This window comes from Aedes albopictus, chromosome 2 (genome assembly GCF_035046485.1).
Source record: "Aedes albopictus strain Foshan chromosome 2, AalbF5, whole genome shotgun sequence".
Classification (NCBI taxonomy): Eukaryota; Metazoa; Arthropoda; class Insecta; order Diptera; family Culicidae; genus Aedes; species Aedes albopictus.
In genome coordinates, this window is record NC_085137.1 from 224210461 (window position 1) to 224237720 (window position 27260).

The following is a 27260-nucleotide window of genomic DNA, read 5'->3' on the forward strand; positions in this document are numbered from 1 at the left end:
TCTGCAGTTCCACGTACCGAGCTTCCAATCGCAAGTCCCTTTTCGTCGCTGTGGTCGTCGCCATTGATATCGGTTCGCATTCTTCTCTTGTTGATTGTTCGGTGCTAGTTAATTTTACGGCTGGCTCGCAGGGCCTGACACCAACCCATTAACCCAGGGAGCTGGGCTTACCTTCCCGGAAGATACGGGTTCTGCATTGGCATTTCCTCCAACTACAGTGCTAAATAGCTAGGCTCAAGTGCCAGTCTTCACCGGGGGTGGTGTGTCTAGCCACATCTGCATAGTCATTCTGAACATGTCAGAACTAGTATCAATGGCCGGATGGCTATACTGTCCGGAGCCGGAGCCTTGCTCAACTTAAGCGACTCCGCTATTGCGATGAGCTCGTCGTACCTCACCGGGGCGACCTCGTCTTTTGTCTGTATCGTGGCGCGAGAACAACGTTCGTTGCCACGATCTTCTGCAGCCTTTCGGGGGAGCGTTCTGAGGGTACTGACGCGCTCTTCGTTTTGACTATAGCTATAACTACTCTGTAGGCATCACTCCAAGAGGTCGTGTTAACTGCCTGACAGAGATTTTCGAAGCACGTCCGCTTACGTGCTTTAACATCTTTGTTCAGTGCCAGTTTAGCCGCCCTGTAGGTCTCACTCATCCGTGCGAGCTCTTTGCATCCTCTTTCTAGCTCTTAGAAAAGATGCGCAAGTTCCAGTATATTGGTTTGCGTCCATTTATGTGTAGGGATCGCCTTAGCATTGCGGCGTCACATGCACGGGTTAGGGTTCCTATTAGATCATCGCTGGATAGATCGCAGGTGTTACCCTCCATAAGCAATCGCTCCACCATAGCCGGCTAATCGAAGCGTGAGGTCAGCCATTCGGTTGTGGCTACCTTCCTCCGTATTCCACTCTGTATCGCATCTCCAGATGGTCTTTGTGCGTGTATCCATCGCCGATCCTCCAGTCCGAGCAAGGGTGTAGAACCGGGGTCCGGCAGGTTACATCAATGATGAACTCTGCACCGTTCCTACTGTGGTTTTTTTTTTCGCCTATGTTCACGACATCCACCTCTAGCCATAGCTTCAAGTAGAGCTCAGCCTCGTACGTTGGTCGGGCGGTTACCTCACTCAATCGCGCAGGCGTCGAAGTTTCCACCGATGACCACAGAACTATCGGATACCTGGGGAGCATAACAACTGCAGTAGTACACCTCGTTGATCTTCTTGCGAAGCACTCGTGTGACGTGAAAATTATTTCCTGGACCGGAAAACAATCGGTTATACAGATCGGGATGCGGTATGGGTCCGATAGTAGGGCGATGCCTGTACTTGATCCCGAAACTGATCGGCCACAGCAACTGTTGTGCGGCTTCACAGTGGTTCAGGTTTAGCTGTGTAACCTGCATTACCGTGGGTTCATTCGACCTCCTCGCGTGCCTGGATATTTAGACCCGCCCGTCGTGTAACCCTTGTTCGCCGTGCAAATTAGACAATTTGATGCCGAGTTGCACTCCCTGGCGATGTGGTCTTTCAATCCGCACTTTCTGCAGAGTTTGCTCATGTCGAGGCTTTTACATCCCCACGACTTTTATTCTTTCTCGAAGCAAGGATTCCGATTAGGGGCTGTTCATAAATCACGTAGACTTTTGGGGGAGCAGGGGCTTTGACCAAAGTCTACGCTCCATACAAATTTCAAACTACGAGGTGGAGGTCTAAGATGACCAAAATTGGTCCACGTGGTTTATGAACTGCCCCTTACGCATTGAACTTACTTGGGGGTTATATGCGGCAAGCAAAATGCATTTATGTGATCAATACCATAAAGGTTACAAGTCTGTTGATTGCGGGTATTAATAATACTCATTAATGTAACATTATTGACTAGCTCATAAGTTATTAGCTATACACGGAGCGAACATATGTAATACAACCAAACCACACCCTTCGCTACACCTTTACTCACATCACCCAGCAAAATGCGTCCAACCCAAATTACCAGCATACTAGCAGGTGGTAAACACATTCCGCCATGTAAGTGAACCGCGTTGCGCGTATACTCACGCAAAGCGCCACCAGTATGTACCAGAGCCATACTGAGAGCTGCGCCAGCAAACAAGCGCCCAGCACTCAGTCAGTAATGTAATCTGCGCACGCGCTATTCAATTAATTTAAAAAATAAAAACAAATGTGAACTGGTGTAAAACGATGCCAACTTGTTTGACACCCGGCATCGACGCAAAATGCAAACAAAAACAAAAACAACGCTCGCCCCAACCAACCGTAGGTATACATATACGAAAGCGAAAGCAGAAGCAGCATTTACAATCAACTCAGTGCTGGTGGTGTGCTGTGGTGGGTGATAGAGCAAAACACGGGCAAACAACACAGCAGCAGCGGGGCCAAAAACGGGGTCATCTTTGTAGCGTACCGAGTGCCAAACCGGGTGAGAGAATAGCTTGGCTATCAGCCATTGCATTGCTGCTGTGAGAAACCCATAGGAACGCATTGAAATGGAAAGTCAACCACCCCCGCCAGTCGACGGTCCCCGGTGGTGACAGAGGGCAGTTCTAGAGGGAGGAACTCAAACCCTAACGCCCACTGCCTTCCTGCATGCCTATACAATTGCCCTCCAGCTTCTTGAGCATTGGCCAGCGCTTCCCATCCCAACCCAACCACCTTCTCAGGAGCTAGTTATTGGGGAGCGGAGCGTTGTCCTCGTTGTCCAATTCAACTAGAGGAGAAATGGGTGTGATGGAGCTAAACGGTAAAAAGTCTTTCAATTTAAGCATTCTTCTGGATTCTAGATAACTGTTTTGCGAATTTGTGATTACTGTAAATCGGGGGGAAGTTGATCATTTGAACATGTATTGTTAGTACATGTTATTAAATCATTTACTGAAGAGACCTCCATTAAGCTCCGTTGACAAAAATGGAAAAATAAGTAGTTAATAATCAATTATTGAACATTTTGTAAAACTTGTTTTATATACCGAAGATCATCAGTCTCACAATCGATTACCTCCAGGTACGCCGCCAGAAACGCCATTGGTGTTTGTAATGTTGTAATCAAAAAATATCTGGAATATTTCGAGAAAAAAAATTCTCGCAGGATTTCTTAAAATGGTTTTAGCAAGAATCCATCGACGGATCCCTCTTAGTATCTCTTCAGAAAGCATCCTTATCCATGATTTTTTTTTGAATTTGCGCCAGGGATTCCTCCAAAGATTCTTTCTGAAATTCCCGCTGGAATTTTCCCCGAGACTTTTTCATGTGTTTGGGACTGTTCATAAAATTAGGCCATCTCAGACCCCCCCCCTCCCCCTCGTAGACCTTTGTCCATACAAAAAAAAAATGAAATTTCTATGGAGCGTAGATTTTGGCCAGACTCTCCCTACCCCCAAAAAAGGCTACGTGGTTTATGAACGGCCCCTTTCTCAAAAGATTCATCTTGAGACTAGTACACAGGTTTCCTCAGAAAATCCCCCCGGGATTTTTTGAGGGATTGTGTCGGAAATTCCATCAATTCAAGGATTGCTACATAAGTTCATGCTTGTATTCCTTCATAGGGATTGTTCCGAAAATTCTTCCACGAATCCTTCCAAGAACTCCTTCGAACGTTTCTTTATATAAAGATATATATAAGATTTATATAAGATGTAATCCTATGAGATTATTTTTTTCTTTGGAAATTCAGAAATACCTATTGCCAAAAAAAAAAATCAGAAATTATAGCTTAAACTTCTCCATAGGTTTCTACAAGTATTACATACTCTGTTTATTCAGGATTTTTTCGGTAATTTATTTGGAAATTCCTCTTGAAATTCACAAGAGATTCTTCTTAAAGTACCTCCAAGGAGTTCTACAATGGTTCCTTTTGGTATTCGCCCAGGCGTTGTATTGGATTTATTCATACCTTCCCTCAGGGATATATAAGATTTTTTTTTCAAAGATTCTCCCAACAGTTGTTGCAGAAACTATTCCAGAATCTATTCATTAGCATTTACAAGGATTTATTTAAGCAATGCTTTTTAGTTAGTTTTTAAGCGGTTCTTCAGATTTTTTTTCTAAGATTTTCTTCAAGGGTATCTCCAGCAGTTCTTCCAAGCATTTCTTCAGAAAATCCTCAAAAGGTTATTGAGCTTTCTTCACTAGAACCTTTCTCTGCGATTTCTTCAGACATTTTTAAGAGATTCCGCTATGGATTTCCCAACAATACGTCCAGAAATTTCTCACAGTTGAGAAAATACGTAAAGTCGGAAAAACTATGCCCGGACTTGTGAAAAATTTTCAAAAAAATATTTTTGAGTAAGTTATTTCATAAGCTTCAATCGCTGAAATTTTTGGAATGCACTTTTTTTTCGTTTTCGAGTTTACCAAATGTGCCTTATAAGCCTTTTTTTTGGATAATCATAATTCAAGAACAAAGCATCTTGAAAACAACATTTTTAATGGAAATTAAAGCAAGTTTTCTCAGAAGTCAAAAGAATATGAAGAGGAAAAAGTTTCCCACAAAATTTTCCATCGTTGAGAAAATTCATGAAGAAAAGCCGGAAAAACTATGCCCGAACTCGCGGAAAATTTTCAAAAAAATATTTTTGAGAAGGTGATTTTAAAAGCTTTGATTACTGAAGTTTTTGAAATGCACTTTTTTTTTTCATTCCTGAGTTATGGCCAATTTTGTGAAAAATTACCATTTAAGCTTATATGAAATAACTTCCTCAAAAAATGTTTTTGAAATTTTTTAGTAAGTTCGGGCATAGTTTTTCCAGATTTTCTTTATGAATTTTCTCAACGATGGAAAATTTTATGAAAAAGTTTTTCCACTTCCTTTTTGCATGAGAAAATTTGCATTTATTTTCATTAAAAAAAACGATGCTTCGTTCTTGAGTTATGATTAAAACCAAGGCTTATATGGCACATTTGGACATTTTTCAACAAAATTGGCCATAACTCGAAAAAAAAGTGCATGCCAAAAATTTCAGCGATTAAAGCTTATAAAAAATAACCTTCATAAAAATATTTTTTGAAAATTTTCCACGAGTTCGGGCAAAGTTTTTCCGGCTTTTCTTTACGATTTTTTTCAACTGTGGAATATTTTGTGGAAAACTTTTTCCATTTCATTTTTTTTTTGATTTCTGAGAAAATTTGCTACAAAAAAAGCTTTGTTTGTACGACGCTTCGTTCTTGAGTTATGATTTCAAAGAAAGTAGTGCCAGGGGGAAAAAAAACACTTGAGTTTTCCGGGAAAGTAGGCGACCCTGTTTTTTTTCTTCATTTTTTTTTTTGTTCATATATCCATGAGCCCTGCCTATCCCGTAACGTGGGTAGATCACCTTGGAATAATGCGTTACGGCGTAAGATCTACCATATCAAGTTTCAATTTTGCTATTTTCCTGGCTAAAGTGGGAGCATGGATTGAAATATGATATGTTTTTGTTATGTTTGTTTTTTAATGTTTTGACTTTAACTGCGAACGATTTCTGTTATTTTTGTATATTTTTTTTCCTCTTCAATCTTGTGTTTATTAAACATTAATTGACTGCCTCAATCCTTCCGCCCCTTCAATATCTTCAGTAGTGATATGCAGTTGTGTATGTTATTTATATTTTTGTTTTTGTATACTACTATACTTTCTTTCAGGAATATCAAGGTAAGTTCATTTAACAGATCTGTAAACGATCCATCAATCCCACCCTACTAACACAAATTCCTTTTCCTTAACGTCTATGGAGATACTTTGGGTACCCAAAGACGTAGACGTTAAAATAACATTCCTACCCTTTCCTAGCGATTATGAGGACGTGGCCAGGTATACAATGTGATGCTTGTTTCGATCAACTCTAACACGTAGAAAAAGGCGTTAATCCCAAACAATATTTTAGCGACACTACGTGCCAGATTTTTCAAAACATATGAAGCTGAGCATTGTATAGCCACCCACGATATGTACAATCGCCTATGCTATGCTATGCTGTGCTACATATCCATGAGCACTGCCTTTGGAAAAAGTTTCATGAATATCTTAGACCCTTCGGCGCAAACCCGTACGGTAATAAAAAAAATCCCCATGACAGGAATCGATCAAAAGATAACTTCAGAAATTGCTTCAGGAATTTTTGTCCAGGAATTTCTCCAAACAATTTCCAAGATTTCCTTCTTAGAGCTTTCAAAAGCATCTCCAGTTTTTTTGTTTGTTTTAGATTTTCTGAAATAATCCTCCAGCGATTTCTTAGAAATTTTACCAGGGATTTCTCTATTAATCCTCCTGTATTTTATTTATTGCAATTTCTGCTAGAACTTCTGGAAAATCCCAGGAAGAATATCTGCAAATTCTGCAGTGATTGCTAAATACATTCGAGGAGATATTTCTAATGGAACTGCATGAGCAAATTCTTTTAAAAAATCTTGTATGAATTTCTGCAATAACCACTGAATGAATTTTTCAAAGAATTCTCAGAGAAACTCTGGAGAGAACTGACAATGCAATTCCTATAGGATTTGTGAATATATTTTTTTTAACTTTATGAAAGAACTTTTGAAGCAATCCCTTGACGAAATTCCTGAAGAAAACCCCAAAATATGTGAGAAACCAAAGGATATAAAAATTACTTCTCAGATAAATTTCAAAAAGGAAACCCAGAAGAAATTTCTGAAGAAACCCTGATGTTTATCTTAGGAAATTTTCAGTAACATCCCGGTAGAAATCTTAGGGAAAGCTCCCGAGTGAATATCCCAAGAAATCTAAGGAAGGATATCCGAAGAAATCCCAGAAAAAAATCTTGAAGGAATCCTAGGAGATTTTTTTAAAGAACTACCTGAACAATTACATAGAAAAACTTCTCAGGAAACCCTTGGTGGAGTTCATAGAAAAATATTGAGGGATGTAAATGAAAATTCCGGGAAAAATTCTTTAATAAAACTTTTGGACGATTTTCCACTAAGATAAGCGTTTGCAAAGATTTCAGAAAAAGCTCTTGATGTATATAAAAAGGCCTTCCGCTAATTGTTGGCAGTGTTGCAAATGCTCACCATATTATATGGAGTAGCTCATACATTAACATGCAAGGCCCAGAACGATAGAATACTTAAATATTATGGATCTAGGATTACTTAACATAAATAATTGTCCAACCATCCAAACATAGCGATTTGCGCTATCCAAAATTAGTCACGAATTGATCAATTGACATGTATTGGATGAAGAATCTTCATCTAACCTACGCTAATCTTCTTTGAACATTTGAAAGTTACTTAGCAAACCTTGTGCTTCAGGAACCTCCGGTTATCTAACTGGGATCTCTTCACCGATTTGATTTTGGTCAAATTTTATGTGTTCAAGTGATTGAGATGATTCTGATACAACAGCGTCCTTAATCGTTAAGTGTCCGACAATTGTTTTTGCTTATTTCTACACCGTGCTTTTTAAATGGGCGCTGGGTACCCGGGTACCCTGTAGGCCACATAACGGTTAAACATTGAAGCTTTTGAAGAAGCTTGCCCTCTGCGGTCTGTGAAGATCACAAGAGGAACCCCTTCGTGGAACTCTGATCTGGCGAAGCTCAGGTAACAATGTAGATAGAGTAAGAACAGAAGACGTTCGGCTAGATCGGAGGCTTTCAGTACGGCTCGCAAGGCCTATATCAGAAAGCTCTTCGCTTATTCAGTGCGCACTTCTCCGGATGTGTGGATATTGTAGACTTGATGTCGTTTCTTAAATTATGATTCTCTGGCTTCGGCTTGGAATATTACGCATAACAATAGAATTAATCAAGTAGGCACCAGTGAATCAAAATTCAACCATCGCGCAGCAATAATGACAATGTCGCAACCTGTATTTGTTGCGACAAAACAACCCATGCGACATAAGTTTGTCCCAACTTGAAAATAATGGGATCAACATCGTACACCACGAGTTTAGAGATTTTTAAGCCTTGCATTGCGATTTTCGAACGGTAACTTCGAGTCGGTAAACACTGCAACTCTGGTAAAGCTCTATCATCAAACAGTTTCGACTTTGGGTTAGTAATAATTGATTATTCACGAGTTGAAAAGTACGCAACAAATTCAGATTCCGGTTTGTCTGCAACAAAAAAATTCGAGATCATGTCATTATCTGTCACCAGTAGAGACAAAGACTAATCGTCACACCTTCTTTGTTGCTTGTTTTCTGCCTCTTTTGTCTGACAATTCTCTTCACTGGTAGGCACCAAATAGCTTTGCTTCATTCAAATCTCCTGGAGCAGATGGGATCTATCCTGTTTTGCTTCAGAAGGGATTTGATTACTTCAAGCAAACATGTTCAAACATGTTTGCAGTTTTGCTACGGGGTATATTCCCAAATCTTGGCGGAATATTACTGTAAGTTTTATTCAGAAATAATGCGTTGTATAGATAAGTAAAGAGTTTCAGACCTACCAGTTTGACCTCTTTTCTTCTGAAATGCTTTAAACGGATTGCCGATCATCACATCTGTGATATTCAGCTGGCCAACGTGGCTATTCATGCGAATCAACATGTCTACCAATCTGGTAAGTCCACTGTGAATCTTTTACACAAGGTTGTTTACGGCATTCGCTTAAAAGCAATCATGCTTGAGTGTTTTCTTAGATATCGAGGGCGCTTTTGATGACGTGCCTTACGATTCCATGTTGGAAGCCACGTGGAGGCATGCCCAACAAACATTTTTGCTGTAGAAGAGTGAAATCAACCACTCTTAAGCAAACCTGAGCTCAAGAAAGTGCCAATCAGCTAGTTCAATCAATCAACAAATTGTTTGCCGCTAGTTCTGTTTTTTGAGAGGGTATATCTCCGATGATTTACAATTGGATCCACCAAATGCTCAAAAACCGACATCTCTTGTCGACGTTGCGTCAAGCAGCGATTATGAAATTTAGTGTTTGTTGATGCCCCCAAAAGGGAGTCTTACCATTACTTTTGGGAATCTCGTAGCAGACACTCTATCGAGACAATTTTCCTACTTATGGTATTACTGACGACTACCTAAACATCATTAGTCGATATGTGCATCAGCCAGCTCCCTTTCCGACCTGATGCAAAGCGCTCTTCAGGTGATTGCGGGTTGGTGTCACCAATATGGCCAGTCGGTTAATCCGAGTAAAACATCTATTGTTCTTTTCACGGAAAGGCGAAGCCGTAATGGCGTTCGACCTTTGTGTCTCTTTGATTCTGATGTCGATGTGACTGAACAGGTTAAGTACGTTAGAGTGATTCTTGATTACAAGCTATCCTGAATATCACATTATTAACCCCAGGCGCCTTTCAGAGCTCGCCTTTGATGGAACACACTCAGTGAGGTGACAAAACTGAGGCCATGAAGGTATCCCTTTTAGGGTTAAAATCAGAATTAAGGAAGCTTGTATGGCCTTCGGGCAATGCCGGCAATGCATAAAACAAAATGCAATTAATTAGCTATCACCCGAGGCGTTCCGCACCCCTCTCCCCAACAAAACCTGCAAATGAAAACGAAGGAAAATCGGAGCATAGTTCAACGTACCCACTGGGCGTAGTCGCCGTCGTCGTCATCATCGGCATCTCGTGCGACGAGAACGCTCCGATGAAAATGCGACCAAATTACAGCGCCTGTACGGCACGGCGGCGCAAGGAGTAAAGGAAAAGCAGCAGCAGCGTTCTGTAAATAGCAAGGCGAGAGCATTCAACGCGCGCGCCCCCGTGCGTCGTTGTTGTTGATTGCCGTGGTAAAGCCAAGGAGCATTCACGCGAACCGATTAATGGCAATCAATAGGCTCCTCCTCTACTGCAACCCGAGGAGATGATGTTGGCAACGAACCGTGTAGAACGATGATGATGGGAAAATGGGCCTTGATTTAGAACGCATTTGCTTGAACGGATTCTCGTTAATAAAAAGGGCCTACTAACAGCTAGTGCGGTATGGGAGCGGGGAAGGGTGACCCAGTTTAGATGGGAATATTTGTCGATTATAGGTTATGATTCCTTTGGGATGAATTTATTCAGGGATTATTAATCACGAACGCTGTTCATGCAGATGTAAAGTTTTAGCTCATAAATTTCGCCTTTATTGATGTGGACTACATTCTTTTCCTGCACTCAATAGTCCCTTTCAGTGGGGCAGAAATATGATGTTTTATGATGGGGTTTATATCGATAGCGTTTTGTGCTTGACGTAGGCTTAAAATGCAATAGGGTCTTGTATTATTTGGGCAGGTGTACCTATTTTGGGCACTTGTCGCTATAATTAAGCCAATTTCAAACCGATTGATTTGAATTTTTGTATAGAGCTGGGCACGTACAGTACCTAACTCTATACAAAAATTCAAATCAATCGGTTTGAAATTGGCTTGGTTATAGCGGCAAGTGCCCAAAATAGGTACACCTGCCCAAATGGTACAATACCCTACATGCTTAATTTACTTTACTGTTTTAGATTTTTACCAATTCCAAAAGTTTTTCGTAGGTAAATCAAATTTAAGCATGTATTTAAAATTTTATTCTAAAGTTATTTCTAGTAAAGATAACATCTTTTGTTTGATTATCAAAAAGAAAATGGTCCGTGAAGAACATCTGATTTTTTTTTTATACTCTGACTTAACTTATATACTCGGAGGAATTAAGCGCATTAGCACGAATGAAGATTTTATTTTTCAATTCATACCTAAATGCGCAGAATTACTGCACAAGCTTTCAAGAACATCATCTTATCACGATGAAGCTGAGATCTGTTGTTGCAGCGTTATCGCTACTTTTAATGATGATTAATGATAGCCTTGACCATGCTGTATATTTCTTTCAGTAAACTGTACTCGAGTAACCTCTGAATGGTTTATATTTTTTCGTCGTAGCTTTCATCTTATGGTTATGAATCGTTAGGGAGCGGCTTATTCATAGAAAGTCAAAAAGAAAATCGTGTTAAGTACTGTTCCTCTGAATTCCTCTAAGAATTTGCATTCTTTGACAGATACGTATTTCAGTGTCTTGTACTTGACTCGACTAGAGTCTTAGTGGAATTCAAACGAACAGTACTTAACACGATTTTCTTTTTACTTACAGATATTCCCCTAGCTAGCCCAGGTTCATCATTATCATAGAAAGTCGTTGAAAATTGCTTAAATTCCAGTATTGAATATTGGTTAGTGGTTATCCAAATACCCCAAAAGGAAAACAGGGAATCCTCAGGGAATATTTTGAACACTCAGGGAAAGTTTGCACCGAAAAATAAATGAAACATTCGGTTGAATAAAAAATAGGAAACTTTACCACTTTTGGATCTACTTTTTTTTTTGAGGCTTTAAAAAACTACTCAAAAGTTGAGTTTACATTGTTGGTTTATAGTCAGGACTCTCAAAACAAATATTTTTCCCGCAATGCTGAAGGTTTTTCTTGGTAGCTCTTTGTTCCGTGAAGACGTTGAAAAATTGCTCCGGATGATTGTTCGGAAAGCAAGTAAAATAAAGAAGGAATCTGAATAACCGTGATGAACAAGAGGAGGGCTCCTAGATCTTGCAGATATTTCCTGAAAGTCGACGATTCCGATAACATGTGAAAGCAGATGAATCTGGAAGATAAAATCCATCTAGATACTCCGCTATAGGAGTTTTTTTCAGATAATCCCTCAGGGTTTCTTTCTGCAACATTTCCACAAATATCTCTTGGAATGTTTCCCTACATTTCTCATATTATTTCTCTTGTACTTTTTCACGCAATTGTTCTTAGAATTCCTTTTCCAGTTCCGCCCAGAAATTTTTACCAGCATTTTTCCAAGATTCGAATTATTAATCCCAGATTTCTTCCTTGTGGATCTTCCAGGATTTCTGAGTTCACCCCGTTTTTTTTCTTTTCCTGGAGCTTTTTCACGAGGATTCGTGGAAACAGATTTTCATTCCAAGATTTCTTCCAGATGATTTCCCGGTATTGCTCCCAGATTCCCCTGGTGGGTTTCTTCTGCGTTTTGTCTAAATGCATTTTCGTGGGATTTCTACCATAATCTATCCCGCGAGATCTCAACTAGAGTTTCTCTAAGAGTGTATCGCAGACATTGTCGAAGAATTTTTCCTGGAGTTTCTATCGGTATACCTCTTGAGGATTTTCCACTATTCCTCCCGGTGTTTGTCTAGGGATCTCCCCAGGAGGTCTTTTCATGATTTCTCCCTGAGTTTTTACAGATGTGTTCGTTGAATTTCTCCAGGAGCTCTTTCTTGAATTTCCTTAAGAGTTTTTCCCAAATTGTCTACAGGAGTACCTCCCATGATTTCGTCTGAAGTTTCTTATGTAATTTCTTCAAAAAAAAAACTCCATGAGCTTTTTTCTAAAGTTTCTCTTTGCATTTCTACAGAAGTTTCAAATGGGATATTTCATGAAGGTTCTTGTGGGATTTCTTTATAAGTGGTACCAGAGATTTTTCCTGATTTTTCTTTTTGTTGTTGGTCCTATGATGTCTCTCAGAGTATTTCTAAATTCACCTAGGACGTTCTCCTATTTTTTTCCGGAAAACCTTCTGCAGGATTTCTGCAGGAGTAATTGCTGATACTTCTCTTAGAGTTCTTCCCATGATTCCTTTCAGAGATTTTTCCAGGCTTTTGATCGCAGTTGTTAACCGCATTTCTTACAACGATCTGCCTTACTAAAAATTGCCCCGAGATTTCGGATGATCTTTTTGACATTTCGTTATTGGTCGCTCCCGAAATTGTTGCTAGATTTTTTGCAGGGTTTTTGGAATAACTTCATGAGGAATTCTGAAGAAATCCTAAGCAGAACTTGGACATACACTCCCGATCACAAGTTTGGGGTCACCCTATCAAAAACATGTCATATTTTTAGGCCCATATCTTCGCCAATTTGCGTCCGATCTCAAACCCCTAGGTCTCATTCAAAAGATAATAAGTCAAAGAAACTTTGAACATGATTTAAGAGAAACTTTTTCAAAAAACTTTGTATCAACAAATCACTTTTCCATGTTTTACGATAAATAGTGACCCCAAACTTTAGGCCGATATATCATTTTGAGGGGTGTCCCCAAACTTTTGATCGATGACATGAAGAGTTAATTTACTTAATAACATTTTCTCTAGATTTTTTAGCTAAGTTCTGTAAAAAGCAGATGAAAGCTAATAAAAAATGGGTTATATTACCGCTCTCATCTTAAAATTTGGTCGACCCAATTTCCAGCGACACTGCCGTAAGTTTATATTCATTTTTTAGAAAATTTGACAACTTTGGATTAAGTTTACACACAAAAGTTTTCAAAAAAGTTTCTTTTAAATTATGTTCAAAGTTTCTTCGACTTACCGTGATTTCGGGTGAAATTGATCACTTTTCGTAGTTTTTGGCGAATAGTTTTTAAACACTTATCGATATGGTTAAATTTAATGCTTTAAAACAAGTACGGCCATGGTTTTCATCAGTCAACGAGGTTAAAAATTCTACTGCAAATCATTTTATTACAAAAAAGTATCATTTGAAGTAAAAAATCAGAAATTTCAATTTCGGGGTGAAATTGATCAGTCAGTGAAATGTTTTTGTATGTGCCGAAAATATTTTTTCCTTCTGAATTTACCACTCCGGAATGCGAAAAGCTATGCCAAATTTCTACAAGTCTACTAAATTTTTAATTATTATAGTTTTAAGTTTATTAAATCTTAAGAAAACGCCTGAAAGTATGCAATTCCTCGCTAAATTTCTCTCTGAGGTTCTCAAAGTTCGCCTGGAATATCCTAAATGTTTATTACCGGAATTACTCACTGACTTTTTTTTTTCCTATACACTCCCGATCAAAAGCTTGGGGGAACCCCCTCAAAAACATGTCATTGTTTTAGGCCCATATCTCCGCCAATTTGCGTCCGATTTCTAAACCCTAGGTTTCAGATAATACCTACCGTGATTTCGGATGAAATTGATCAACAAGAGGACTCTTTATATTTGTTAAAAATAACGCTTTAAACTTAAAACAATTTGTAAAAAATGTTCATCATCTGGCTCTAGAGAATGATGAGTTTACATGTTTTACAGTCAATTAGTCCCATATTTTTGTATAAAATTCAATGTTTTTCGAAACTGCCTGTCAGGCGAATTTCAAAGACACTATCAAACTTTTGTTACCATAACTGTATCACTAATGTATTTAATATTCGAATGAATGTTTCTAGCTGCCAAGTTTTCACTAAGCCTGATTTTGTCATCAAAAGTTCTATAAATATTGAAATTAATGCAAAAAATTGTACTTTTTCGGAAAATATAACATATTTAGTACGGAAATTGCATACTATCAGGCGTTTTCTTAAGATTTAATAAACTTAAAACTTTAATAATTAAAAATATAGTACACTTATAGAAATTTGGCATAGCTTTCGCATTCCGGAGTGGTTAATTCAGAAGGAGAAAAAAATTTTCAGCACATACAAAAACATTTCACTGACTGATCAATTTCACCCCGAAATTAATATTTCTGATTTTTTACTTCAAATAATATTTTTGGAAATAAAATGATTTGCAGTAGAATTTTTAACCTCGTTGACTGATGAAAACCATGGCCGTACTTGTTTTAAAGCAATAAATTTAACCATATCGATAAGTGTTCAAAAACTATTCGCCAAAAACTACGAAAAGTGATCAATTTCACCCGAAATCACGGTACTGAAAAAATCCAATAAAATAAACGTGAAATTTTTCACTGCCAAATCATATGAATTTAAAATATTTTTTTTAGTACAACTTTACTAGTTTTTGTTATTATTATTATATATTCAGATAAATTTAAAAATTTGGTTCGACTCCGGGCCATCGTAGACCACCAAATGGTTCGCTTGATATAGAAGAAACAACTGATTTCACAGAATATTAATTCCATCATCACACTCATGCATGGTTCGTTAGTGATGGGTGACAACTACATGCTTCTATTTTGCATACTTTCGACTGCAGTAAAATCCAATTGAAAACCATATATAATTTATAATACGATACAGTGCGAAATTTCCAATAACTTTTCATTGGAGATTCACTATACTTTCAAGCGGGTTTTACTTAACTCATGTGAACTCACTGATAAATTCATTTTGGAACGGTTAGGCCGATGCAAATATTATTTTTCTTTTATGTCCGAGACCTCTCATCGGGTACGAGGATGGGGGGGGGCAAAAATAAATAAGGAACAAACGAAAAAAAACTTTTGAAAAATTACAAATTATACCAACTTTTGAAAAAATATTTTTCAACTTCTCGATTTTTCTCAGCTTCTCGTTCAGACATGGTATGTAGGGGGCGGATGCATATTTTTGGGGTTGGTCCGACGTCGTTCTTTCTTCCATTGTGTTATAGTGTTTGTGAACTCGTTTTTTCCTCACTCTGTTTATAAACAAACTAAACGAATGCTGGAGGTACGAATTGCGGAACACAAGAACGACAGTAAAAAGAGAGTTCCCAAATCTGGCCTTGCAGTACACACGATCGAGGAAGGGCATGTGTTCGATTTCGATAACACAACGATTTTGGAACGAATCGAACACCCAGATACCAGGATGATCGCGGAGGTATTCCATATTAAAAAGCTAGGCGAACAGCAGACGGTAAATCTCCAGCGAGAGTGCGGGAATTTCAACACGACGTACAATGGACTATTGGCCCGACTACGTGGAGAAACCCGAGCTCGAACGAGAGAGAGAACGAATGACGTCGAAAACGAACCGAACAGAATGGGTGTCGAATAGGGTGTAAGATTTATTGGGAGGTCTGGGAAAATTTGATTTAGTTTATCTGTGACAGACCGAGCTGATGGTCACATTCAGCATGTTGTAAGTGTATTGTATAAACGTTTTGTATGTGTTAACTTAATTAAGAAAATTGTAATGTCTCAATAAATGTTTTAGGCGTCTGAAGAGGGCTGAAGAGTAGTTAGCCGAAACGCGTAACGCGAATTATGCTGCTTTTTCTTATGTCACCGAAAAGAGCCAACCCACATAAATTAGTAAAATTCCACGGTGATCAATCCCGATCAGTATGTCCATATTGTTCTGGGAGACTGCGTAAGAGTTCTGATGGTACTCGTTCGGTCAGCTCGTGTGCAATTTTCTGAGCGTGTTCTGTTTGACCAACGGACAAGGATGAAGGGTCGCTTGTTGAGTTGAAGGGAAATGGTGTAAAAGCTTATCTTTTGATTGATTATAATTGGTGATAATAGAAGTTTCAATGGTTCTTTATTTTTTAACCTACAAATACCATCATCGAAAGAGAAGCGACTAGAAACGAGCGTAGTTTTGAGGTGTCTTCTGTGACTAATACAGTAGTCACTACATATTACAGCGATGTTGAAAAATAAGGTTTATTATGGTAAGTAGTTGTAAATTGTTGGGGTAAATATGGCCCACAAAGGCTCGTTGACGTGTATCTTCAAGCTTGGAATATGATGTGGGCTATGTTCAGGGAAATTGCCATCTGCATCGATACAACCAATACCAATATTGATTTGATCCCCAATCAGCGCCTAGTTTTCCGATAATGGCGGTGAAATTTTTGGAAAAGGATATTGCCGAGTGAGATTACGTTCGAAAATGGATACGTCACCTAAAAAAGCCAATTAAAGTTAATAAGGATGAACAATGAATGTAAAAGTAGGTACTTTTGATCCATTCTCACCCCAACGACGGTACACAGCAAAAAAAATCTTGTGATATCCCGAGCAGAAGAAAATAACAAGAGAATAACATATCAAGGTGTTTATCTTAAATACTACCATACCTAAATATGCCCTTCATTGGGTGGTAATAAGAGACAAAATAACAAAAACGAATACCAAAATTTTGTATAAATAACACCTAGAAAATAACAAGTCTTGTTATTTCAATAATGAATGCATACCTAAAATTTCATGTGCTGTATTTGTTATCCCAAAATTATTGAAAAACAAACTAATAACATTTCTTGTTATTAAATGTTTCATTTGTTCAATGACTTCATGTTGCAATAGCAAATCTTGTTCTTCGATTATTTTCACTGCTAAACCATCAAATACTACATCAATACCAAACTCTGCTCAAATATCTCCAACTGTTATTGTGATGATCTCATAACATTTCGTTGAATAGGGCAACAATAACAATTGTAGGTATTAGAGCACATGTTGCTCTTCGCATGGTAGGGGAACAAAGCCCAAAATGCCAAGATGGGGTAAAATGGCCTAACTCATAAAATCATTCCTCCATGTGATTTGAACTTTACTATAGGTGAATGGTGTCAAGATATGTTTACAAAAAACATTCTTCTAGAAGCTAGGCCGCCACACCCATGGAAAATCTTTCGATTTCCCAATGAAAACTGGCAACTTCCGGTTTTTCGTGCTTGCAATTAAGGTTTTTGGGTGATTTTATTACCAGCCATGTGTTTCCAAGGAGATTGAGGCACCCATGGAGGCGCATGGTTGTTGATGTCAACACTTTTCATGTTAGGGGTCATTCAAATATGACGACCATCGTTTAGCGGGGAGAGGGGTGACACTCTATGTATTGAGCATACGAAAAAAGCGGACCAAAGGAGCAAAGGGAGTCAGAAATACCCTAAAAATGATGGACGTAATTTTTGAACGTTTTCATGAAGTGGCATCTTACCCCACGGCAGATGGCCTTTTTGCACCACTTCCGTTTTACGAGCCAGTTTTTGAAATCGCTATAAATCGATGAAAATTCATTAGTTTAGTAAATATTTTTGCTTAAGTATTGAGCAAATATTGTCTAGTTGCTGTTAACTCTTTGAAAGCCTAGTAAATGAAGCTATTTATCATTGAAAACGATGAAAGTTTGAAAAATGGTATCTTACCCCACTTGACCCTATTTGTAAGGTATGCCCTTCTGCTCGGGCACTTCACTTCCGCTGCACATCAGTCGCGCCGTAAAAGTGATGTACAAATTACAACATTTCCACACAGCAAATTAGCCGCCGAAGCTTGAAAGTGAGTCTAGCAATCGCTAGAACCGCAACGATAGATGATTCATATATAAGTAAAATATTGGCATGGATTCGTACCCTGATCCGCTGATTGTCAGGCACATCGCTTGCCTCTCGACTATTTCACCGAGTTAGAAGGAAGGTGATTAACATGATACTGCTTCTAAGTATCCGATGCAATGGGTTTGTTGACACTTTGCGGTGCCAACCAGGGTGTACATGGTGAGTGTGATGATTGTTGGAAAATGATGTATCCGAGTGAGATTACGTTTGAAAATGGGTACATCGCCAGAAATTACACGCCTGGAAATTACAAAATTATTTGCTGTGCACTATCAAGATCGTTCACTTAGATCCAAACAAATATTTGCCGGAGTAACAACCAATAGTTAGTACATACATCCTGAGTTAGCAGAGTAAAATAGCTCAATAATAGCATATTTTGATACGGAGATCAAAAAGTGATATTTGTTTGTTTGAGACAAGAGGTAAAAGTACTGAAAATAATATCTCTATTTTACTCCTGGAACATCATCATCATAGCACATTTAGCTCTTGGTAAGATCTAACCAATGGCAGTGAGCTATTTGATTGATCTTCAAATATCAAATTTTGCTATTGGTCAGATGGTTCAAGAACAAATTTTTGCTATTATTTTCAGTACTTTTACCTCTTATCTCAAACAAATCAATATCACATTTTGATCGTCAGTACTTGACTTCTGCTCGGGAGCTCATAAAATGTATGGCATCATTTGTCTAAGAAAAGATGCTAATTTTCACTTCCCAGAAAATGCTCAATTGGCTGTACCTTTTCTAAAAATGCATGAAATATTCTCTAGTTTTCACTGTAAGTTGATTAGCAAGTTGAGTTTCGGGGGTCCAAATTTGTGATCGCTGCATTCAATGAACCGAATGCAATTAAATTTTGAGCATTTATAGCTTATATAATAAGTTTGAGAAACGTTTGCGTTAACTTAATATTATTTATAGGAAATAAAGTTATAGCGATTTAATTTATTATATGATTTTTTTTAGAAAATTGGTTTACTTGTAATATGCATTTCGTTATTTTTTTTAATAATTTATTATCAGTTATTTTCTTACTTTCCTTCAAAATATAATCATGTCTAGTCAGTTAGGGGAAATTTAAATGATTTGTAATTAGCATCTCGAATTTTGAAACGATGCTGAAATTTTGGATGATTTGGAGTTATATTAGAAAATAATGAAATTGTAATATTTTTTTGTGTTCAGAATTTTAAATTATGTTAAAAGCTTTTCTTGGCTCATTTTATTAGTCATAAATGCTCAAAATTTCATTGTATCCGGGTCATTGAATCCGGAGACATAACATTTTTCTAGAATCTTTCCAACTTCGTGTAGAATAGACCGATATTTCTCATTTGGATCACTGATAGGCTGATAGGTTGATCAACTTACAGTAGAAATTTGAGATTTTTCGATGTAATTTTCCAGAAGTCATAGAAATGTGACAATTTTTTGAAAAGTGAAAATTTTGCCTGTTCCGATCATTTTTTCTATCTCCTGTACCTGTCTAATACCACCTATTTTATTAGGCGATGTAAACTGAAAAACCACAGTGGACTCGTAGTGAGAGAAATATCACGTTGGCTACCTCAACTGTATAGATTTTAATGTTTTTTTCCTTGTCTTGATTCTCTTCTGCTATCGCAGATGTCATACCATCACTGAATGAACTCAATGTTTGCAAAACTATTTATTCCGAACAAACTAACCGAAGTCAGCCAGACAGTAAAACTAACGCTTACAGCATACTAATGTTGTGTGCTGTTTCGCACCATCCCAGTCCCATATACTCATTGACTTCGCGGCAAACTGCCTCACAATCGCTCTGTTCACTGTATGTTGCCAAATTGCGAATTAATGCCAAAACTTTCATTTTCTCTCTTTCCCCCTCCACAGCAAACCTCGCCACACTCATATACGGTTTGTCCATCGGCTGGCTGTCACCAAACTTGGAACTGCTGCTGTCCCCCGCCACACCGCTCAGTTCCGGTACGATCACCCCCTCCGAAGCCGGCTGGATCGGCTCGATCGGAACGGTAGGATGCGTCCTCGCCGTGCTCATCTGCGGCTGGGTAGCCGAAATCGCCGGCCGGAAGGCCGCCCTTATGCTCATCGGCGTAACGCAGCTGGTAGGTGGCCTCAACCTGTGAGGACATTTCTGAGAAGTTTGCTAACATCTTTCTTTTTTCTATCAACAGGCCAGCTGGGTCGTCGTGATCTTCGCCTCTAACCTCAACATGATCTATACGTTTAGGATCCTGGGCGGTTTCGCCGGAGGAGGCACTTTGTCCGTCATACCCCTATTTGTGTCGGAAATCTCTGAGGATAAGTGAGTATTCCGTGAACATGTGAACCGTTGCAATTTGATACTAAACTGCTCACAATTTCTCGTCTCATCAACAGAATTCGTGGAAGTCTGGGAGCCGTTTTATCCATCACTTGCAATATAGGCATACTGTTAGGTTTTATCCTATGTTACTATTTAGAATACTATACAGTTTCTTACATCGCGTTAGCGTGCTGCATTTTATACTCTGTTGGGTGTATGTTCCTACCCGAATCTCCGCAATATCTGTTTACCAAGGAAAAGAAAGATGTAAGTATTTGATGTTATTTCTAACCAAAATCTTAATTTGCACTGATCCGCATTGATCACCGTGGAATATTACTAATTTATGTGGGTTGGCTCTTTTCAGTGGCATAAGAAAAGCAGCATGACTCGTGTTACGCGTTTCGGCTTACTACTCTTCAGTTTATTTGTGACAGACCGAGCTGATGGTACCATTCAGCATGTTGCGTCTGAAGAGGGCTGAAGAGTAGTAAGCCGAAACGCGTAACGCGATTTGTGCTGCTTTTCTTTTGTCACCGAAAAGAGCCAACCCACATAAATTAGTAAAATCCTAATTTACCTGTGCTACAGATTCTGTAGATTCTCCAACAAAGTGCAATGAGAACGAAATTATGTTAATTGGCTGGACGTCTACAGTATTTTTCAGAGTAAAATTAGGGTTTCAATGATCTGCTTCTGGTAAAACCATAAATTTTATACATAATTGTTTTTGCAACTCTTGTTTTTCACCTGAGAAGCTGGTTACACAGCGCAACATTTTTTTGTTCCAAGAGCAAATGTGTGTATCTCTGACACATTTTGGGTCGCTGAATCCGAATCCGGGCTCAGATTTGCTCCAGCATGTTACAATTTTGAGCTGTACCTCAATTTATCAAGTGAGCTTCGTTGCCGTCAGTCCTCTAGTTGTTTCGTAAACCTCGGAGAGTGGGTTCGATTCTCGCTCCAGTCGGGGAAAATTTTTCGTAAAGCGGGAATTTCTCCACTGGGCCACTGGGTGTTTCGTGTGAGGTCCATTGTCTAATGTTAGTGCTTGTTCAATCTGCACAACCTCTGGCTGAAGACGGTGTAGTGTCTTTTTTTATATATAGGGCAAAATATGCGATTTAGGGCTTTTTATTTACTGCAAGCCATTAAGCGTGGAAATATTTTTATAGGCAATGAAAGGGTAAATTGGTCAATTAACATCTAAATTAACTACTCATTCAAAATATTTCATCTTACCAAATCAAATTTGATAGATTTCAGCATTTTATGTTAGTAAGTAAACTTGCATGCAACTTTTGGAGGGTGACTTGTATGGGAAATATCATACCTAACATAAATCGACTTTGTAAAACGAAATATTTTGTTTGAGTCGTTGATGTACATGTTAAATCTCCAATTTACCTTTTGATTGCTTGAAAAAAATATTTCCATGCTTAATGGCTTGCAATAAAAAAAGCCCAAAATCGCATATTTTGCCCTATAAATTGAAGTATAGTTCAAAATTGTGACAATCTGGAGCAAATCTGAGCCCGGATTCAGATTCAGCGTCCCAAAATCTGTCAGAGACGCATAAGTTTACACTTGTGACAGACTAATAGTTAATTTTTGTTACGCTGTGTTATTTAAAATTGAGATATTTCATAAAGTGGCTACAGTATGTCTAGAGAAAAGAAAAAGAATGAGCTCGTTAATGCCTTTCTTGAGTACAGAAATACACTATTTTCATGCTCAACCTATTTCGCTAAGTGCTTCGCGCTTTGAGCAAGAAAAAAAATCACATTTCAATTTCACTTCTCTTACGGGTTGACAGTTTTTCTCATTTTGCGTACGACGAAGGCAATCGCACCAAAGCAGCAGCTAGCCGAATGGTTCTTCATTACCGCTCAATTTTCACTGCACCAGGTTCACTTGCTAAACCAACTTTCCATTAACACCCCACAAAAGCTTTGTCGTACTTCAAAGCTGTTCAATGCAATTCAAAGTGATTCTTTCTTCCCGTCGGTAAATTGTAAACAACCAGTTTCCTTCGTCAAGGGAGATTGCAAGTAAAGGTGTGTGTGGATTTTCTGCATACGAAACATCATTTTTCACAACCACTGAGAAAGATTTCTTCATGTGTGGGCGTATTATGATCTGATGAATTGAAATATTTAGTTCGTTATTCTAAAGCTACATCCATCTCAATTCAAAACTTTCTGCACAATCGTACTTTGAATGCATGATATGATTTGGATTGCAAGGAATTTGACCGACGTTTAGAATAAACCTCTACGATCAAATCATAATTTTTGGCCATCCTTTGTACCCTAGTGTCACGTAGAAGGTGTACCGTCAGGTTGTGCCCAAAATAGACGTGGACTAGACGGAAACAGAATTCTACACTTCAAGACTGTGATCGAAAATTTATTTGTAGTACTCCTTATTGGATTTGATAGTAATTTCCAATCAGAGATAGTTTCGGCTTTGCAGTCTTGTTTTATTGGAACATACTATTTAATTTTGTCCGATGTTTCGACACCGGGTTTGGCGCTCTCTACAAGGAAAACTGTAGTATTGATGTTTTGTTTAGTGTGATTGTACATTTTTAAATCTTATTATGCTTACAAACTACTGGTTGTTCTTTGTCTTAGCCTATAGACTCTTAGGGAGTGACTGTTCTGTTATGGTCAGTATAAGGCTTTGGCCAGTACATGTCCTTAAAGCGTCATATTATGTTTACAGTTAAGTTATTGAGTTGAGCTTCTAACATATGATTGGTCAATATTTTTAGTCACTCTTGGTTTTGCTCACTCTGTTTTCGGGCACTATGCCCAAATAACATTTTTTTAGTCAAACAGGCTAGAAGAGATTCTTAGAACAATCATATACAAGTCTAATTGGTCATCAAAAGGTTTTTTTGGGTGGAATGTTGGGCTTTTATCATGGACAATGGTGTTACTAAAATAATAATGAAACATTTAAAGTAGCAAAATCGTTATTTTCAATATTATAGCCTAACATTTTATAAAGGAGGAAAAATTGGGAACGAAATTTTGAATTTTCGGGCAACCATAATTTGATACCAAAAATCTTCTTCAAACAAAATTTATCATACTTATATGCAATATTCAAGATGCTAAGTGTCTGCAAGCAAGACACGCCCACAAACAACAAAACGAAGCCTCTAAATCCTTGAAGAAGATAAAATATATGTAGAAACGTTGGCATGTCGAAGCAATAATCGTATACCCAATAATAGTAGCAATAATAAAGATAGAAAATGCCGAAAACTTTGCAAAAATCAACAATAACAATCGAAAACATTAAACAAAGTACTGTATATCTTGAAATGTTTTTTTTTCTGTAATTAAAAGCGTGTATACATTGCAAATACTTTTCATTTTTGATGTCATCAAGGGCAATATCGATTGCACCTCCCTTCTCGAAAACGTAAGACTCTACGCGCCTACTCGTCAGCTCCGAAATCGGCAACTGTTGTGGATTCCTGGTCACCGCACTAACTACGGACTGTTAAACCCGTTGGGTTTTTGATGTAGATTGTTTAATCAAGTGTGTGACGTTTTCGATTTTAATAAACTAGTTTTTAGGAATAGGATTGATTTTTTTTAAACAGTTGTGTGACAATTTTGTTAGAGATGTAGTAGAAAAAAAATAAATACACTACTACACAAATCGACTGTAATTTTCGTTTGCATCATTCAGCAACGTGTACACTGGCAAACGTCAAAGCGATCGAACACTAGCGCCTCTGGTGGAATTATCGCGAAAATCAAATGAAATTTGAATTTATCGTTAAATGCATGTGCCAAGCCGTTTTGAAGAATGTTGCGTCTGTTTGTCTGTGCTATAACTATTTCCAAAGTAGCACGGACAAAAAATGCCCCTTGGAAAAAAAAATAAAAATTTAATTAGTTTAGCAAAAACCATAAAATCTAAAAAAATGTTTCTTCTTAATAAATCGGTATCCCAACCAAGCTTCCAGAAAAATAGGGAAAGTACAGGGATGTTCAAAAATAAAAATAAAAAAAATCAAAAACCCAAATTCACTATATGGCGAATTAACACGAATCACCTTTCAAATCATGTTTACATCGATTTAAGATGACGAAACATGTTATTCAGGTCAAAATCAAAAATTTGTGAAAATCTCTGGAGAAAATCCTGAAAGGATCCCGGAAGAAGTTCGCGAAGGAATAAATGTTTGAATTCCTGAAGAAAAATTGCAGACGAAATTTTGGAAGAATTTGTGAAAGAACCCTAGGATAAATTCCTGGAGCAATTTCTGAAGCAATCGGTGTAAAATGTTCTGAAAGAATCACTGGAAAGTAATCTCTAGAGTTTTTTTTTAAGGAAACGCTGGTGGAATTTTCGATGGCATGTGTAAAAGATTTTCTAAAAGCATTTTTTTTTTATTTTCTGGAAGAATCACTAGAGACATTGTTCACTCTGAAGCAATTTCTGACGGCATTCTTCGAATAATTTATAAAGCAACCTGAAGAAACCCTTCGAGAAATTTTCGGTAGAATGTCTGAAGCAATCTAGACAAGATTTGTAAAGGAATATCTGAAAGATGTTTTGAAGCAATCCCTGAAGAAAATTTCCAAATAAAGTCTCGGAGGATTTTTGTGCAAGAATCCGTGTGGAAACTCCTATGTGAATTTTTGAAGAAATCTGTGGAAACACTTTTGCTGGTATTTCTTGAGAACTTCTGAAAAACAAAACTAAGAAGAATTTGTGAGGTTTTTTTTATGGAGTCCTTGGAGAAATTTTGGAAAATAATAGCATTTACTCCGTGGCGGAGTTTCTAAATGAAATTCATACAAGAATTACTGAATATGCAAGATGTGTTTCTGGAGCAATTCTCAAGCAATTCATTAAGAAATTTTCAGCAAAAATCTTTGAAAAAAATTGAAAGAAACCTTGAATGAACTTCTAGAGAAAATTTCGGGAGGAATCCACTGATACATTTCCGTAGAAATTCTCTGAAAAATGACTGAAGGATCTTTTGAAGGTTTTCTGATAAATCTCCGGAAGGATATCAGAAAGAATCTCTGTAGTATTTTTTTTTAAATCCCTAGAGAGATTTCTGAATTAATATCTAGAGAAATTTGTCTTGAAATTCGTGGAGTTACTCCAGGGACAATTCAGGCAAGATTTTCATGAAAAAGTTTCTGTGAAGTACAATTCGTACCGTCGTTGGGGGTAGGAATTGGTCCAGAAATGCATACTTCCATATTCATTGTTCAATAACTTTTGTTCCTTTGCATGAAAAAGTCTTTTGATCACTAGAATATGATCTTTGGATATGCATGCACAAATGATAAAAAAATATTTGGAGTTCGTCATTTTTCCTTCAACAACAAGTGTTTTAAAATTGACCCATTCTCACCCCTTCGAGGCGGGGGAGAATGTCACATTGGGAAAAAATAGGTATAAAAAATTCTCTGTTCGGAGTGAATGGATTTGAATGAATTTTTGACACAAACTGTAAAATTCTCTATAGATGCAGATAAGGAGAGCGTCATTCGCTGCACGATGCTGGAAGTCAATGTATTTAGCTCGTTTTGCCCCACTCTCTCACTTTTTCACCTTTTTCGAACATTCCCGAAGTGCAAAATAAATGATTTATTTAAGTCGTTGTGTGTGTAAAAACTTCCGTAGTATCGAATGGAGCTGATTTGGCTGACCGCACGGCGTTGAGAATTGAAATATCTTCAAATAACCCCGACATCCCCTATTTCTTTGAAATTTCACATATATCTCCGCCCGGAGTAAAACGCAATCGATAAGAGCAGGACCAACCCTATGTTAAATCCCCGATACTAAGGTAGTTTTTACACAAATACGAGTTAAATAAGTCATAAGGGCTATAAGGGCCCATATAGCCGAGGCGGTAAACGCACGGGTATTCAGCATGACCATGCTGAGGGTGACGGGTTCGATTCCCGGTCGGTCCAGGATCTTTTCGTAAAGGAAATTTCCTTGACTTCCTTGGGCATAGAGTATCTTCGTGCCTGCCACACGATATACGCATGCAAAATGGTCATTGGCAGAGGAAGCTCTCAGTTAATAACTGTGGAAGTGCTCATATGTAGAACACTAAGCTGAGAAGCAGGCTTTGTCCCAGTGAGGACGTTACGCCATGAAGAGAGAGAGAGAAGTCATTTATTTTGAGTGCCAGTCGGAAATAGATGAGGATTTCCTCAAAAAGGTGTGTGATAGAGAGAGTGGGGTAAAACGAGCTAAGTACACTGATGTCCAGCATCGTGCGGCGAATGACACCCTCCTTATCTGAAACTGTAGAGATTTTTAGAGTTTGTGTCAAAAATTCATTCGAATCCATCCACTCCGAGCAGAGATATTGAATTTATTCGCGTTTTATACCATTTTTTCCCACTGTGGAATGGGTCAAGAGAACCGAAATTGTTCCGCATTGATAGCAAAAAAAATGAGAAAAAAAAAAGAACATGAGCAATTCAAAGTTATTATTTCCGTATAGCTGTTAAGATAAGGCAACATTCTTTCAGAATCAATGCGGTTTTCGTAACGACAAATGTCGGCACAATTTACAAATTCCCAATCAGCACTCTCCCAATGTGATGTCCATGTTCGTAGGTTAGTGCCTACTACTTCCCTGTCAAATTGCCTTCGTCTCATCGCGATAAGGCAATATAGCAACACCGCCCTAAATGTGGCGGTTATTTTCGTCATATTCCGTTGTTGTCTGAACCAGAGAAAGGAAGAAAAAACATCTCAACTATAAATCACCCTTTTTTGTATCATTTTCCCATTCTTTTTCCACAGAGAGCGATAAGGTCCCTACGCTTCTACCGAGGAGAAGCCGACAATGAATCGTCGAAATTTATTTCGGAAGTTGCCAGATTCAAGGAAATGCACAGCAACGCCCCGAAGGACTCTACCAGAAAAGTGCAATTACATATTAAAGATTTAT

General features: G+C 38.1%; 1 protein-coding gene across 3 annotated transcripts in view; it reads left to right on the forward strand.

Annotated features, from left to right (window-relative positions):
• LOC109433068 (facilitated trehalose transporter Tret1) overlaps positions 1 to 27260 on the forward strand; it is a 151220-nt gene that overhangs the window by 122759 nt on the left and 1201 nt on the right. For all 3 annotated transcript variants that reach the window (XM_062851205.1, XM_019709455.3, XM_062851204.1), the window contains 4 exons: positions 19870 to 20102; positions 20172 to 20302; positions 20377 to 20569; positions 27113 to 27260. In XM_062851205.1, the coding sequence (XP_062707189.1) occupies positions 19870 to 20102; positions 20172 to 20302; positions 20377 to 20569; positions 27113 to 27260 (705 nt within the window). The remainder of the gene's footprint in view (positions 1 to 19869; positions 20103 to 20171; positions 20303 to 20376; positions 20570 to 27112) is intronic.